This window comes from Anguilla rostrata, chromosome 7 (assembly GCF_018555375.3).
Source record: "Anguilla rostrata isolate EN2019 chromosome 7, ASM1855537v3, whole genome shotgun sequence".
NCBI lineage: Eukaryota > Metazoa > Chordata > Actinopteri > Anguilliformes > Anguillidae > Anguilla > Anguilla rostrata.
In genome coordinates, this window is record NC_057939.1 from 9,852,200 (window position 1) to 9,869,910 (window position 17,711).

Consider the following 17,711-nt stretch of genomic DNA (forward strand, 5'->3'; position numbering starts at 1 on the left):
ACTGTTCTCTTGACACAGTGGGCCACATCCTGGGAGTCTGAGCATTTCTTCTCTTGGTCAGCTGGGTATTTGACAGCACCCCTGCCCTCCCCTCCAGCTGCCCCCCCCCCCTTCCAGTGCTGGATTGCTCCTCTGTTGGGCTGCCTGCCTTTGAAATGCACTTTGGTGCCTGGAGACCTTTCTGCAGTCAGCCCGAGGGTGAGGAGGAGGAAGTGTTTAACCAACAAAGCGTGAGCTTCTACAGCAGAGGGCTGTCTGTGCACCTCAGTCTCACTGTACACCTCAGTGTGCACCTTACTGGTCATTTCTCTACCAATGCTACCCCTGGAGGAAACTGGGCTTGGCTTGTGTTCACACTAGGGGGTCCCCTGGGGGCAAACAGGGTGCTGCTCCTGGGTGGAGCTGGGCTCGGCTTACATGGACTGCTGGGGCTGAGATAAGAAAAACTGTTTGTAGAAACGTGCATTTACTATGACATAAAAGAAAATGAGGAAATGACTGGCATGTTGTTGAGACTCCAGGTTCCGTGCTAGTTTGAGGTTACTCTCATTGTCTTGGTGTGGCCAGCGTTGCACATACGACAGGTTCAGACCGTAGGGCTGTATTCCACAGAAAAGAGAAAATGACGTGTTTTGGTGAAAGTAGACATCTGGATGGTCTGCAGGTGCGAGAGGGACGCTCAGCCAGACGGGTTCCTGGACTCCCTCCAGTTGACCCCTCTCAGAACGGTGCCGTGCTTCCGACAGGCACAGTAATGGCTCAGCTGGACCAGTGCTGATGCATGCTGGGAAGGATGTGGCTCGCTCAGCGGGCCCTGTGTTGAACCCACAGGAAGTGCAGGGGATTGTGGGGGACGCTGGGTTATATTTCACTCCGCACAGGGGTATGCGGACACCTGGATGTTAATATCTGTCCTTTTAAGAAAATCATGTACAGCCAATCCACAGTGGAGGGACCATATTCTCATGAATATGACATTTTTCAAAATATGGAGAATTCATAAAAGGAATGGGAATATTTATAAACCTGGCATAGGTGCAATAGGAATGTATTTTGTAGCAGTGTTTCTATGTGTTTGTCTGAATTATTGTTGTTGTTGTTGTGATTATTATTATTATTAGTAGTAGTAGTTGTAGTAGTGGTATCAGTAGTTGCAGTATAAGCTGTACAGAGAGGCTCTATTATAGAGTTTTTAATATTTTTTCTTGGAGCTCAGTAAACCTCATGAAAATTTCCATTTATTCGACATATCTTTAAAGCGATCTTGAATATGCTACGGGGTGACATGCATTTAAATGGCCCCTAAATTCACAGTTTACCTTCTAGCACGCCGTCACAATCGCCATCTAGCATATTCGACTCGGTCGAGAGTTATCGGGGATGCTATTTCTGAAGCCATTTGGAAACGATCCCCGGGACGTAAAGAGCTGAGCTCGAACCCTGGGCCCATAAGGCTCGCTCAAGTGGTTTGTGTGGCCGATAAGGTCGTTTCTGAGTCACTGAACGCCTCGCATCAAGTTCAATTATTCATGCTCTTTTTAACTGCCTGCCATTATCACTGAGGGACACATGTTTAGGCAAGCATAAATATAATGGAGGGGTTTTTTTCACATTACGACCCTGTGCTTGATGTAGTGTGCCTGCTTGGTTTCGTTTAACCTTAAGACTGACGCAGTGGCACTTCTACGACATCCACACCTGAGGATAATGGGCGGCCACAAACTTAATATAGGCCCAGCTGAATTTATTGATATTTGGTGTACCCTGCTGTATGTCTCACCCGTATGTCAACCGAATGCAGCGTTTGTAAATGTCACCATCTACGGGGAATTACACACTGATTCGATTACCTTTTTTAACTGCCGTATCATGAATGATGTGTGATCACGCCTGAGAATAATGTATTTTGTAACATTCCCTACTTACTTTATATAGATGCTGTGTACTTATGAATGCAATTCTCTCACTTGCATGTACAGTATATATCAATCAGTTGAATGTCATTAATGTCATTTAAAAATGCCACAGCCTGCTGCATATCAGGAATTTGGAATTTCTCCATCGTCTTTTTCTCTTAAATGTGATGAATGATTGTGCTTTTCTCCCCCAGTGACACGCAACTTTACAATAAATATGAATTTATGTGACAGTATCATCATGACCAAGTTGTGAGCCCTTAGACTTTCAAACCTCAGCTCTAATACACAACGTGGGATCACGATGTAAATGAGCCTTCAGCCTTCACTGTGTTATCCTGACTGAGCATTTTAAAGAGACGGGCAGCGCATTGTGCTTTGTCTGTGCACTTTTAAAATGTCTTTGTCAAATAAGATCAATCAATCAGTCCATCAATCAATCAGTCGCCCCCCTCTCTGCCCGCCCCCCCGCAGAACCACGAGAAGGAGACGGCGCTGCACTGCGCGGCGCAGTACGGACACTCGGAGGTGGTGTCGGTGCTGCTGCAGGAGCTGACGGACCCGGCCATGCGGAACAGCCACGGCGAGACGCCGCTGGACCTGGCGGCGCTGTACGGCCGGCTGCAGGTGGTGCGCATGCTGGTCAACGCCCACCCCAACCTGATGGGCTGCAGCACGCGCCGGCACACGCCCCTGCACCTGGCCGCCCGCAACGGCCACCGGGCCGCCGTGCAGGTGCTGCTGGAGGCCGGCATGGAGTCAACTGCCAGGTGAGGGGGGGAGGGGGAGGGCGGGACTGTGGGAGGGGAAACGGCCAATCGTCAGGCCAGGGGGGCAGGGCCATGGGAGGGTGGGTGAGGAGAGGTGGCCAATCGTCACGCCAGGGGACGTGGGGCCATGGGAGGGTGGGTGAGGAGAGGTGGCCAATCGTCATGCCAGGGGGGGGTGGGGCCATGGGAGGGTGGGTGATGGGAGGCGGCCAATCGTCAGGCCGAGGAGGGCGGGGAAATGGGCGGGGTCAGCAGCACTGTGGTGACGTTACCTGCTCTGTGTGGGAATGGAACCCTGAAACGGGTGACACACTCTAAGGGGTACGACTGCACAGCAAAATGGTTGAACTATAAAATTGAGAGGGTGGACTGTAATTATCACATTAATTGGCCGCACACACGCAACTTTATGTTGTAACAAAATTCATACAGTAGGTACGAATGTTTGCGGTTATGACACAAATTTGGCTCGCATTTTTATTTTTTTCCCGTGCATGTGTACTTGCGTTCCACTTATGTCAACCCTTGCCCTGAACATTGATGTAACACTGTAGGTAGAGGAACAGGAGGAATATGAAATTAGTGCCGGGCTCAGTGATTCATAGAGTCACGAAGGAGGAGGCTTGCATAAGTTATATAAAGGTATATATAGTCACAGATGTTGTATGGATTAAAATAGAGCGAAGCATAAGTAGATGGGTAATGTTGCAGAAGGGAGGGATGAATAATTTATTTGTTTTGGGGAGTGAGAAAAGGACATGCAGGAGAGGTCGATTTGATTCTTCAGTTAACAGTCGGCCGTTAATACCTGCAGTCTTTTTTTACCTTAAGTCCCGCTCGATGATGTTTGTGTTCAGCTGCATTGTGGTGCCTGCTGGTGCGCTCACTGCGTTTTGGCCTGGAGAAGCAGCTTGCTCCTGAACGGTTTGTCAGAGAAATACCTAAGAGGAGCAGGTAGAGGATGTTCTTTCCTGAATGTTCCTTAGTATTTCTGTGCCTGTGTTATTTCTGTGTGTGCTTCTGGTCTGCTGAGCTTCACGCTGTTAGTATGTCAGATGCGTTAGCTCTGTTATCTCAGTGTGTTCCTGCAGAAAGGACTGTCACACAGACACTGAGAGCAAGGCTGATGGAGAGGTGCATGCTGGGAGTTTGGGAGTTACTGTATGCTGTGGGAATAGCATCAGGGAGAGAGGGACTCATGTCAGGCTGGATTATGGTGTGTGTCTGTGTGTGTGTGTGTGTGTGGCCACTGAGTGTGCTGATAATTACAGTCCACCCTCTCAATTTTCCTCCCTGTGTAATAAATATTGAATAATGCATCTACTTTTCAGACTCCTCTCATGTCTCCCATGTGTGGCCACACACACACACACACACACACGCGCACACACACACACACTGTTCCCGACAGAGGAAGCTGAAGCTGAGCGAACTGCACAGTCAGCTCTACTGAGGTCATTGAATTACACACAGCCCCATTACACACTCACACACACACACACACACACATGCATGCTCACGGACACACGCACGCATGCACACACACACACATGCTCACACGGTATACACACAAACTAAATCAAACTAAATGTTCGTTAGTTGTATCGTCATATAATCCCAACCTTTGCATAGAGGAATGTCCTCTGCAAATCAGCTTATCAACAAAGATTACAGGGGTTCTGCCAAGTGTGGGTCATTTTTGACCCTGTGAACTTGGGGTGCTTGCATACTATGAAGACAACAGGAGGGTTAACTTTCAAATGCGCCTTTCACTACCTCAAAGCACTTTACACTGAAGAGGGATAAGGCCTCAGGCACCACCGATGTGCAGGGTAGTCCCCCTGGGTACTGCTGAGCTGTAATGTGGAATGTTCCGGAGCAGGAAACAATGGCCCATTGAACCACCTGTTTTCAAGGTGGTAAAACCTGATTTTTAAAAACTTTGACAAGATTGCTAGAGTTTATGACAAAGAAGAAGAGAAAAAAAAAACCCCATAAAAAATGCCTCAACAGCAGGTGCAAACAGCAGAGAGTGATAAAGCCACATCATTAAAATGACTTAATAAAACTGGCATGATGCTGGTGTAAGCACCCATCTGTCAGCAGTCAGCTGAGTTGTGCGTACGCGGTGCAGTGCGGCGCGGCGGTTCTCTGGGAGAGTGAACTCCGCGGTGTGCGCCAGGCCTCTCGGTAGGCCGGCCCGTCCGGCGTTTGTCTTCATGCGCATCACGGCCACCGCGGCGACGACGACGCCGGTGGCCGCCTGGGGGGGTCCTGCACAGCGACAGCGACAGCGGCCCCCCCCTCGAGCGCGGCCAGGTGGTACTGCGGCTCGCCACGCCCGGGAGAGGCTGCTGGGCAGGGGGGCCCCCGCTCCAGCGCCTGACCCAGATACGCCGAGAGGAAGACCATCTCCAGCTGGCTTCAATTCCTGGAAGCGCGGCGAGAGTGAATTGATTTCCCCCCCCCCCGTGACATCACCACCCAATCGGCATGGGAAACGGCACAGGAAAGGGTTCTTGGCCAGCGTTTCCTCCCCCCGCCCCCCTTTCACCCCCACCCTCCATATACAAGCTGGGCCCATCCTGAAAGGAGAAGCTGGCTTTGTACAGTGTTTCTCCTGTGGCTCGGAGCTGCTGACTACCTTTGTTTGCCATCGATCCGCATCTCTCGCTCTGCGGCTGTGGGACGGTTTTCGCCATCCTGTTTTTGTCCTGCGACCCGGCCTGGTTCTCTAGTAGCCCAGGCCCCAGCTCGGCTCTCTGACCCGGTTCTTCTCAGCTGGTTTCGCTCGTCCTGGTTCCCCGGCCAGGTTCTTGTCAGCTGGTTCCCGTGGTGTGGATTTTTTAGACGGGGGTGGCGAGGTTCATGACCTCGTCCTCTTGGCTCGTTCTTTCTTCTGGTCCTGAGCCCCGACTCCCTTGCCTGCTTCTCTGAGCCACCTGAGCTCAGCTGTGTCTGTAAGCTCAGGCTCGGGCTCTGCGGAAAGATCCAGAAATCCCCAGAAGAGCGGCGGGATCAGTGGCGTTTGGAGGAGGAAGAATATCGGGGCAGCTGGTGACGCAGCGAGCGCGCGGTTTTATTCTGCCACTCTGAGTGTGGAGCCATAGAGGAGGAGGAGGAGGTACGGTACGGTACAGTGCACGTACATTTACCGAGTATCTGGTCTGATGCAAATGGCCATCTGTTAGGCTTTTCTGTGCTGAGTCATGGGGTGGCTAATTATGTGCATTAAGATACTGAGTGGGAAATTGCTTCTGCCTATGGATCATTCCATTTCTACATGGATCTGGGGCTTTTTCTGTGTACTGTACAAATAAATGTGATTTGATATTTTGTTTTTGATCTGCGGTACAGCAGTAAATATGAGCAGCAGTGTGAAATGACACAGCTTATGTAATTCTAGCATTAGTGAGGTAATTCCGGCGTCTGGGACAGCTGTAACACAATTTCAGTGTTCAGCGGTGCTCCCTGAGGTTGGTGGTGTGTGTGGATAGCTTTGTAGGCTGAACATTGGCTGAACCTTTAGCTTACGGCTTGCTGTTGATGTTGACCGTGCTTCGTCATACACGTACAGAAAAGTGTGCACACTGTACACACGTTTGGGGACACACAAAAGCCAAATTGCAGGTTAGAGGTGCTGTCAACTAAATATCTTTATACCTTAAGTAAAGGTACACTGTTCTTCATTTGACCTTTAGTCAATTCAGTTAATTTTGCCTTTAAACTACTTGCTTGTAGTACTGTTTTATTTATCTCTTTCTCTATCTCTCTCTGCCTCTCTCTCCCTCCCTCCCTTCCTCTCTCTCTCTCTATCTCTCTCTCTGCCTCTCTCTCCCTCCCTCCCTCTCTCTCTCTCCCTCTCTCTTTCAGACGGAGAAGGGTAGTGCCCTTCATGAGGCCGCTCTTTTTGGGAAGATGGACGTGGTGCGGCTCCTGCTAGATTCAGGTACGTTTTGGCTGCTCTTCCTGATCTCTCACGCAGTTTGGGAGGGAAGAGAAAGCAGCTCGGCCCCTCCCTCCTCCCCCTTTCCCCATAGCATTTCGTATCCCAGTGTACCTGGCTTGCCCCCACGGCCCTGAGTTCAGCTGAGTGCAGTGCGGGCCACAGTGGATTTACTACCATTAACATGTTGAGGATGCTTTTATTTTTATGAGGGCTATTGTTAGAAGGAAGATTTTTTTTGTTCAATGAAGTTTATAGAGAGCTAGGAAGGGCAAGAGCAAGATCACTTGAATTTGAATCTGGCAGAGACTCGACTCTTTAAAGCTGTTTGTTTTCAGCTGTCGAAAATATAAATAATTCAGACTGTGCAAAGAATACCAGCTAGAAAAACAAAGCTGGGTAACTAAAAATGAGTCATGTCTTTAAACAAACAAGCAAAAAATCTACAGAGCAGAAACAAAAATAAAATATCACATATTCCTGCTCTGGCACTTCTGCATCAGACAGTAAGTAAATAAAAGTGAAAGTCTGGAGAGATTGGGGGTGGGGGGTGGGGGGTGAATGTTCCGAACTGCTTGTTCACTGTTTACTGTGAGCTGTTTCTGAGGCTTTTTCATTGAGGGTAAGGTCAGTGATGAATGGTGTGGCCAGTAGTGCATCCTGGTAGACTCTCCCTCCCCAATCACAGAGAAAGGGGTGGGGGGGCCTCCCTGGCTCCTTGAAATGCTTTCTTCAAGCACTTCCTGTTTCCTCCAACAACAGCTCCGACAAATAGCTCCCAACAACATTTTTTGCACTCGGCACAAGATTTATGTGTTCTCTGCGGGGTGGGGCAGTACCCGCACTCCTGACCCCTCTCCATTGGAGCTGATTTGTGCCAGAGGAACCGCTGTGAACTTCCCGCTCAGACCAAATCTGTATCCGCCCGAAATGAAAAGATGGGCTCAGAGGGAAGTTTACTGCTTGAGATACACAGGGAGGCTCCGCTTTGTAAAATGGCTTTTTTTTTCATTCTACTCTGTCCTTGACTCCTAACTGCGGTAGTTCTAAAAAGCTTTGACCTTCAGCCAGAGGAAATATCCATGTTCTTCAGTGGCGGTGTTGAACACTCTTTTCTTTAGTTAGTTTTCAACCTTGCGCTGAATTATACATTTATCAGTGCCTATGATTCATGCTCTAGAATAATGACCGGTAACCAGGTGCTGGAGAGGTCGAATAGAAACGGTCTTTAGTTGTGTGTATCTCTCCCACCTATTCAACTGTGCAACTTTATTTCAGCTTCTGAAATGTTAAGTTTTTTTTCTTTATCTGCTTGGTTACAGAATGTGTGTGCGCACATGTGCGTGTGAGAACGTGTGTGTGTATGCCGCCATGTATGTGTACATGAATTCATGTGTGGGTGTGTGTATGTGTGCGTTCGTGTATGCTGCCAAGTACGTATGCATGAATGTGTGTGTGTATGCTGCCAAGTACGTATGCATGAATGTGTGTGTGGGCGTGCGTCTGCATCCATGCATGCACATCTGTTCCAGCTTCCCACTTTGGTATCAGGGACTAGACAGTGTCTGAGATTACACGGGAATACACCAGTGGGACTTGGACACGTATTGGCGTGTTTAGCCTTCCCTCGTGCTGAAGAGATGGTGCTCAGTGCCACTTCCCACCTCATGCTGCATTAGGGAAATGTTTCTGGAACTTTCTTTGCCTTGACATTCGCTTGGACTCTCAGACTGAACAGGAGAGCCAGCGCTCAGATGCGTGAGGGAGGTTGAGACAGGAGGGAGTCACATAGGAGACAATTGTGAGTCACTGAGAGGAGACAGTAACCATTTCATTCAACGTGAAGGAGACACGTGGGGACTTGAACTCCACATGAGAGCGGCCATATTCTACAGTGAGGCTGCTGGAGGAGGCTAATGAACAGCTAGCGGTGTTGATGATTCTTATAGTGAAGAAGAGACATTGATTCTGACCCTGGGTGAGATGTGTTTATTCTCTCCCAATGACCTGGAGAGAGGTCTGTGTGCTGCTGTGTCAGCATTAGTGGCTTAGTTGCTATGTTGGGAAGGGTGGGAAGCATCACAGTTGTATCAACATTCAGACAGACATCTTTTTCACTGAGTCATTGGCGGGCTTTTACTCTGAACTCTTTTAGGAATCGATGCCAATATCCGAGACTGCCAAGGAAGAACCGCCCTGGAGATACTGAGGGAACACCCAGCACAGAAGTCCCAGCAAATCACTGCGCTCATACAAGGTAAGACAGCCAACGTCTGTACCAAAACAGGAGGCAGAAGCATGGAATATTTCATTTAAAGTAGCCAATTACTGGCCTGCTACTGGATAAAATCATGACTAAGTAATGCACTCACATAATCACATTGAAAATATTGACATGATTGAGTTATTGACACAAAATCCATAGTAAACAAACTTAAAATGTGCATATATAGACACACACTCAGCAGATCTATAACTGTGCCCAATCAGTTTGTCAGACAGGTGCGGTGGTCTGATTTCCACAGGGTGTTTGCGTCGAGCTCAGACACTGTGGCTCCTCTCCTCTCGTCTCTCTGCCTGTACCGTGTGCGTGCAGCAGTGTGAGAAACGGCGCAGGTTTCCTCAGGCTGCAGCGGCGACGCCTCAGGAGCGCGCGCGCGATGTCCTCAGGGCTGTTTCCTGTGTCCTGGTCTCCCCCTGTAAGGGTGTGAGCAGAGTCCCGATAGGAGAGAGAAACTGTGTGCGCATGGTCACGTACGGCACTGAGCTATCACCGAAACAACAAGTATTATCACGGGCCTGTCACGGCGCACTGATACACATTGTGTGCCTGGGCTCAAACGGAGGGAAGGACAGATTTCGGCATGGCCTGGAAGTACTCGCGGTGTGCTGTCACAGCTGGGCTCTGGCAGTATAAATATGACCAAACTTGTTCTCGTTTCGGAAAATCCCCAGATGTCAGGGGAACAAACTCTGAGCTAGAGTGTTAAAAATAAGTCAAACGGGAGCATCGACCTGGCCTTATACAGTACAGACAGAAGTAAATAGAACCCAGGGAAATCATTTTTTCTTGTTGTCTGATATACACCATCATGCATTGGCAGTACACATAGGGCTTGACATGCCAGCAAAGCCAACTGAGAGAGAGAGAAGAAGAGAGACAGAGTGAGACAGAGAGACAGACAGAGAGAGAGAGAGACTGACAGAGAGAGATTTCCGTAGATGAACATTGTCGCAGCAGTGTCACAGGGGCGTTTCAGTAGACACCAGGGCCCGAGCAGACATTACTCTCTCATGAGTGATTGGACCCATCGATTCTTCTCCCTCTGTAAACCTTAACAAGCGCGAGCTGTCACAATGAGCAATGTACGGCGGAGGTCAGGGAGAGAGTGTAGCAGAGAGTGAGAGCAAGCCATCCCAAAATATCTCAGATCAATCTGCAAGAATTGCCCGTCATCCTTGGAGAGGACCTTAACTGCATAGTGCTGTTGGGCCCAATTGATTGTGGTCTGCATTTTTTTTTACGAGGATCTGTTTATTTTTCACTTGGAAAAGAGGGGAGACACAGGGGTTTCTAATTGGAGGGGGAAGTTTCTTTATTAGTAGGAACATGTTACAGAAGCACTATGTCACTGAGAGAAAGCAGTGTGTCGTCTCCACCTTCAAGGGACTCTAAACTTCCTGTCTACATTTGTTTTCTTGATTCCATTGGAACTCAGAACTGGAACACACAGTCTTACAGAACTGCATATGTTGCATTATTGGATGTCAGGTATTGCTCTGTGTATTCCGTTCACAGCAGCGTTGACTGCAGTCCTTTATTTTTCAACCGCGGTGGCCTCATCCCCTTGAACCGAGTACATTTTGTGCGATGGCTGATATTTGTGTTAATGTGTTCTCATTTTTTTTTTCAATTTCACGGGTCTTATGTCAAGTCCTCTATGAAACAGAGAATGAATGTGACAGGACAGGCAACACAATGTGGACACATTTTGTGTGAGAGAATATCACTGACAAATGACATTTAAGCAGGATGCCTTATATCTCCTAGTTTTTCAAATAATTAGGACATGGCGAATGTCCCACATATTGCAATACGTGAAATGTTCAAGAGAGCAATAGTTATTATAGCTTTCAGCATTTCATTGAAAATGATCATTTCGTATAGTCTGCACATGACTGAAATATTAAAATACTGTATTTCACATAATATAAATGTGACAGTTTGAATATGCCATATAATTTGGATACAGCTAGGGCTGTCACAATGACTAAATTTGGGTGACAGATAATCCTTAGCCAAATCATGGTGGGGGGAGGGGGGTGCTGGGAGCCATTTTTTGCTATGTAGCCTCCTAACTGTAGGACATGTAAAACCATCATTAACCCTCAATGTTATTCATTTGGCTACTGCTGAAGCCCACTATTAGCATACTGTGGTACACATCCACTGTTTCTTAAAAAAAAAGAGCCTTTTATTGAATTTGAAAAATGGAGCGAAACAAGAAGAACAGTGACAGATCTTATTTCTCGATAAAGATGTCATCCACGCACACTTTCTGCCTACAACCATTGTGAAATAAATTAATTACAATAACTCCATTAGCATAAAACAAATAAATAAAAATGATTGGGCCTAAAGGGCCCAATAATTAATCATAAAGAAAGACGTACTATTTGTTTGTTTGTTTTAGACATCCTCCTTAGAATTCACTGCAACGAAGACAAGCACGCTCGCTGTTGGGCTTCCAGGCATACCAAACAGGGGTGACTACACTTCCTGTGGTACTAAATACCCGCTCTGATGGAGCGCTTGTTGTATTTCCTCGCTCGATTTTCCTGCGAAGGAGCGTGATGGTGGTTATCCTGCCACCCCAAGCCTGAAAAACAACAGGGTTTTGATTTTTTGAAGGACCAAAAAAATGACCAGGCTCTTTGCTTAATCTGTAGGGTCCATTAAAACTACAGTTGTTTTTTTTTTGTTTTCGGCAAAAAAAGTATCATCGTAGGCTAATTTCAGTTTCAGAATCATTAGCTCACGTTGAGAACATCGTCCCTACTCTCCCCACATTCCCTGTTTGCCTGTCGGCCTGTCGGCTGAGGTCATTGTGTCGGCCACAACCGCTCACATGAAGGGGTAGAGGTGTACAGGAGCAGATGCGTAGACTGAAGCAGATAACATTACTGTTGTTTCTTATTCTATAATTGAAAACACACACAATTAAAAAAAAACCCCATCATCACAATGATAGAAATTTCATCGTATGAATTTTCATAATCGTATGGTGGATAATCGGTTATCTTGACCGCCCTAGACACACAACCAGTGCCTCGGATATGTTCCAGGCGGCATAACAGCGCACCGAGGCTGTCTTGCTCCACTTTTATGTTTTGTGATTCAGTGTTTAGACAGTGGCTGATGATATGCCTGGTTCTGCTGAAGAGCACAGGCAGTGTGTGTGTGTCTCTGGAGTTCCTCTGCAGCCTTAGCCTAAATGTGGCTCTTTGTTTCCTGTCCCTGAAGGGGCCCATTTACTCCTCCTCAGAATGGCTTCTTTTTTACCTCTCTAGTACTCAGTGTTTTCAGCCTCTCTGTATGCCCCCCCCAACCCCCCCACCATCCTTCCCCATGGACCACTGACTCGTGCTGGCTCTCATTTATTTTCAGTGGGGGTTGAGGCGCTGTGAAATCACAGGCCTATTGCTTCCTTCACAGACAAACCTCATGTTTTATATGTGTATCTGAAGCTCTCTCTCTCTCTCTCCTCCCCTCTCTCTCCCTTTCCTACTCCCTCTCTCCCTCTCTCTCTCTCTCCCTCTCGCCCTCTTTCTCTCTCTCTCCCTCCCTCCTCCTCTCTCCCTCTCTCCTTCCCTCCCTCCCTCCCTCTCTCTCCCTGTATAGAGTACATGATGGAGGACTTGGACAGTAAGAGCGTAGCGGAAGAGCCCGTTCGGCAGTGTCCTGTCCCCACTCCCCGCACGTCCGTGTCAACGCCAGCTGCCTCGCCGTCCCTCAAGATCAAAAGTAAGCTCTCATAATCCCGCCCACCTCCTCGGTCTCTTTTACACTCCTTCACCCTCCGCGCTAACTCCGTACAGGGGAGGGAACTGGCCTCTACGGTCAGAGGCTCAGCCTGAGAGCGGTGAGCTCCCGGCCTCTGGCTCTGTGAGCGACTTCCTGTTTCTGCCCCAGCTGCTCATGCCAAACCACAAGTCCTAACCTCTGCCCTTAGAACACAAAGCCTGAGACTTATCCACTCTAAGGACCCGGGGGTAGAATACGCTCATAGCTGTGCATAGCTGCCTTCCACTGGCAGCCTAAAGGCTCGAGAGAGAGTGTATGTGCAGCTGAGAGTGTTATAGAGTGTATGTACCAATGGGTGTGTGTTACAGAGTGTACTGCATTTGCAGATGAGAGTGTGTTATAGAACGGACATGCTGATAGGAGCATGATATTGAGGGAGCATTCTGATTGAAATGGCGAATGAAGCTGTCAGTGCTTTATTTGAGCCAGGCGTTCACAGCTGCAGGTTGAAACACGTCGCTTGATTGGATGTGACTTACAGTAATGAGATGTTCCAGTCTCAGCAGATGCCGCCACTCGGAGCTTCTGGTTGTCTGTGACTATTTCTGTTCATTTCAGCAGCGTTTGAAATATATCTGTGTCTTTATTTGCATAAGGCTACAATCCTGTCGGGGTGATACGCATTCCAAATAATTTTCATTCTTGTAAACAGTCACTGTCTGTTTGCAACTTTTCTGTTTGGGTTTGCCTTTAATACCACGTACATAATGAAAGCACTGAAAAGCAGTTCATCCAAATGATCGCGTGAGTTAGTTAACTTTGTGTTAGAAGGGTACCTGTTACCACCTTTTATTTATTTATTTATTTATTTTTGAGCATCATGAATAGGGGAAAAAAGACAGAATTGAGTATTTGTATTTGAAACATATTTGGGCTTCTTTCATAAAAAATTTGGTTTCAGTTTAATTATACTACTTATTTTAAGGTTCAGTGGTATACATCTATATGGTATGGATGTATACATATAAAGTATCAAACATGCAAACTTTCAAGTGTACTGTATCTGGCATGATTGTTTTTACTTGTCATTTTATTATGTTTTATGTGAAATTATTTTTACAGTATTTTCATGACTACAGCAGCTGAAGGCTGGGAGCTCACACTGATTAAAGTCACTGGCTGCTTATCGTGATCCATACTACCCCTAGTGGTGAGAGCCATGTAGTGCAGCAGGTTTATGGTTTCTCTGCTCTGAATAGCCCTGTAACCGTTATGGCCCTCCGGCTGTATGGATGAGTGGCCCTGCTGACATTTATAGCCATTCAGCTTCCTGGGTGTGCTGCCTGTCAGATACCAAGGCCCTGCGTGTCTGTGGTTAAGTGGCATTGCAGGCACTGCGGCCATCCAGGTTCACTATTGTATTGCTCTGCAGGCACTGTGATCTTCCAGGTCCAGGGTTGAAAAGTCCTCCTGAAATTATACCCTCCAGGTGTCTCTTCATGCACATTCATATTTTTTTTTTAGTCATGTAACTGTGCTCTAAAGCTCTCAGACTGGTAATATATTATTTTATATATATTTGGTTTTAGAATTTGGCTGAAAGTGGTTTGTGAGCATGCGGGATTTTAACAGAAGATTTATATCACAATTGTTTTCACTTCATTATAAAAAAAACGGAATTATTCTTACAAATACTCTTGGAATCGTGGCTCTGGTTCAGCCATTTTCTCTTTCAGTTGACCCATTAATTCTGAATGCGTGCCTTTCAATCAGATCTGCCGAGCGCTCTCTTAATTATCCTCATTAACCACAACCGCCCTTCACTGTGAGCCCGCGCGGCCCTCAGTGTGCGAGAATGAGCAGGAACACTGAAGCAGAAGCACTTCTTCTGGTTTATTACCGAAATGAAGACACAATCCTGAGGGAAAGTAGCTGGCGTGGGTTTGCCCTGGTACTGGGGCCGCAGGATGAGGCTAACTGCTCAGTGCTGCTGAAAGTAATGGAAGGTCTGACTGTTGCAGGACTGGAGATGGTCATTGAACCAATGCAGGTGCTAAACAATGCCCTGCCTATACCTTTTGGGGTTTGATACCTTTGATGTTGTTTTCCTGCTCTCACTGTCCAATCCACACAATCCATGAAAAAAACTGACCGTTGCTTTGAAGTATTTGTGGGGGGGAGGTGTTGCTCTTACCGTGGCATCTCTTGTGGAGAACGCTATAAATAAGGAAATCAACTTACAGTGCAAATACAGTAGCGGGGAAAATACATAAACCAGCCCTGTACAAGGATCATGTAATAATGTTTATTATGAATCCACAGAGCCCATTGTAGAGTTTATTGGAATTCTGTGGTACAAGGACGTACAGTAGCTTGCTGTGTGGATAAAAATGAAAATCTGAATCCATGATCATGGCAAATTCTATGTCAAGATAAGAAAAACTGTTGTAAAATGGGGACAACTGGGTAGAATTACTCCTAGAATATTACCTTAGCTGAGGGGAAATGTTATCCGCATCACCCTAAGGAAGGATCAATGCAGTAATAACAAATGTTGCTTCTCACTTTTTGTTTAATTTAAGACACTTCCTTTTCCAATTTACACAACTACTTTGCAACCTTTGGGATAGATAGCTAATTTATCTTTCATTGCGTAAGGAGGGGTGAAAATAGAACACTTAAATGGCCCAGAGGAAAGGGAGGTTTGGGGTTGACTTGATGCCAAAAAAAGATCTTTAAGGAGCACAAACACAGGCTAGAGGAACTTGGTTAAAATATGTTCTTACTTAAATAGAACAAAATGTACAGGAGAAATGGTAATATTGTATGCTCTCTGTTTTTTAGCAAAGTTATTATGCAGCATGAATAATGTTTACAAAAAAAAAACATTAAAAAGTTTGATAATGTACTGTAATGTATTACTAAGTGACATTGAAAATATGAGTATTCAGGGCTTCACTGCAATAATATACAGTAGACAAATGGTATAATGATAAAATAGATTATGTACTTCTTTGGCAGATAGGCACAGCTAGGCCTGCATTTTAAGAAGATAACAGCATTGTATCTTTTAAATGCCAAGCCAAAGAAATATAACCTTCACTAATGTCTTAAAATGTCATCAAGTAAGCTGCATATAAAGTGTTTTATAACCATTGATAAGAAAACTTTTAATGACTTGGACTTGCGTAAATGTATTGGTGAAATATATTCATAAACATCGTAATCAGATAAATTAAGTTAAGAGCAAATAATGGGAAATCTTGTTGAAAATGCAGTGTGGAGGGCATATACATGGATGATACACATATATAATATAATGTTCGTTATATGTTAGTTAAAGCAGTATTACACATGTATTTTGCAGCCAGTGACTAGTCCATCTCTCGTTTAAGGAAGGAAAAATGAAATAAATGCCACTACCCATTAAAAGAAATGAATGTTCATTTTAGCTATATTCTACCTCGAAATGTACTTTCAGAGAGGATTGAAGAAATGAATGTTCATTTTGCAGGAATATTTGCAGTAATAGGAGAAGCCAAGTAGAAACCGAAGTTCAGAAATGGATGAAATCAGGAGGCCAAACATATTTATTCTCAATGACTATACCAATGTGCTGTGGCCACAGAAGGTGCTTGGGGCCTGATTTGCTAAGACACTTAGCATATGTAAAACCTTTTAGCTCACACAAAACTAATAACATGACGAATAATTGGTGCAAAAAAAAAGAAAGGTTTTTTGTGTCTTAAAATTTTGTGTTAAAGGTCTTAGTAAATCAGGCTCATCTCGATCAACTGCCGTATGAAATTTTCAAAGTGCATATAAACTTAAACTTCTGAGTTGTCACACTTAAACTTCTGTTTTTCAATAGATTTAAACTATAGAAATGCTGCCAATGTGGATAAACAGAGTAGATTTCAAGCAGAAAAGTGCCACCTCAGCATCTGTTTTTAATACCGTTTACCGTTCTTTTTCTTTAAGCTCTTGCCATTTAATAAACGAAGGTCTGATTTTAATCCTTCTTCTCTGTTTGTCTTATCTCTCCACTCGATGTACCTGTCAGGTGTTATTTTCTTTGCTGCCAGTGTTATGTCAGGAATAGCCATGCCGAGCCGTTTTGAAGGACATGCTCATTTGAAGAAAAAAAAAAATAATGGTGGGTTGGGGGAAGTTTGTCGGGTCTGCCTTCCAATGAGGTGACTGTAGGCGGGACCAGGCAGCATAGTTACATCCAGTCAGATCTCAAGTATTCGGAAGCAAAAAAGTTTTTGACTGCCCGGCGTTGATACCTGCCGTTTGGTTTAAACACCTCCCTTGGAGAGACCCAGTCTGTCTCGCAAAAACCTCTAGCATGCAGAAATGTTTAAAATGGCGTTGCACGCAGCTTTAAATTCTGCCGGCTTGGTGCAGGGTGCGGGTAATGAGATTCTAACCGCAGCGGTTGTTACGGAATGGACTTTCGCCGCCGTCGTCAAGCGTGGGGCTTTGATTGAATCTCGGGGGTTTTTAAGCCAATTAGCGGCACTCAGATGAGAAATGACGGCGTTTGCCCCCCTCTTGGAATGATCTCCCACTACGTAGTGAATGCTGTACTTTGTCAAAACAACACCAAATGCTTATTTATGCGGCCTGTTTGAGACTCGCACAGTTTCCCTGTGTTGGATAAATGGCAGAATCACCATAAGGCTCCATGTCTGTGGGCTTCTCAGCGGCAGTGTAATTGGTACGCGGTCCTCCTGATAGGCCCGGATTGTGTGGGGTTGTTGATGTGGCTGTGTCGGAACGGTAGATCAAAGGCATCGATCTGAGACCTGCATTCAATAATAATTGCACGTTATTCTGGAAGGTGCATTTAGAGAGGCACCGTCAAATCCCCAACCGTCTAGTAGTCAAATACTCATTCCCAGCATTTCTTCTCTCTCACCCATCATATTCAATATTGTTTTGATTGTGACATGTATTTACAGCTTGTTTCAGGTTCATGGTCATGAGCACAATTTATATTTCTAAAATATATATATATATATATACCACAACAAGGTATTCTGTCATTT

At 45.9% G+C, this 17,711-nt stretch overlaps 1 protein-coding gene across 5 annotated transcripts in view; it reads left to right on the forward strand.

The window, feature by feature from the left end:
- The window catches only part of LOC135258966 (ankyrin repeat and sterile alpha motif domain-containing protein 1B-like), a 185,595-nt gene that overhangs the window by 70,816 nt on the left and 97,068 nt on the right, over positions 1 to 17,711 (forward strand). For 3 of the 5 annotated variants that reach the window (XM_064342715.1, XM_064342716.1, XM_064342717.1), the window contains exons 1-4: positions 5,274 to 5,810; positions 6,560 to 6,635; positions 8,788 to 8,889; positions 12,535 to 12,657. In XM_064342715.1, the coding sequence (XP_064198785.1) occupies positions 6,605 to 6,635; positions 8,788 to 8,889; positions 12,535 to 12,657 (256 nt within the window). In that variant the 5' untranslated portion in view covers positions 5,274 to 5,810; positions 6,560 to 6,604. Of the gene's footprint in view, positions 1 to 2,390; positions 2,675 to 4,844; positions 4,858 to 5,273; positions 5,811 to 6,559; positions 6,636 to 8,787; positions 8,890 to 12,534; positions 12,658 to 17,711 lie in introns of those variants that run through there. The other 2 variants (XM_064342719.1, XM_064342718.1) reach the window with 1 other exon arrangement.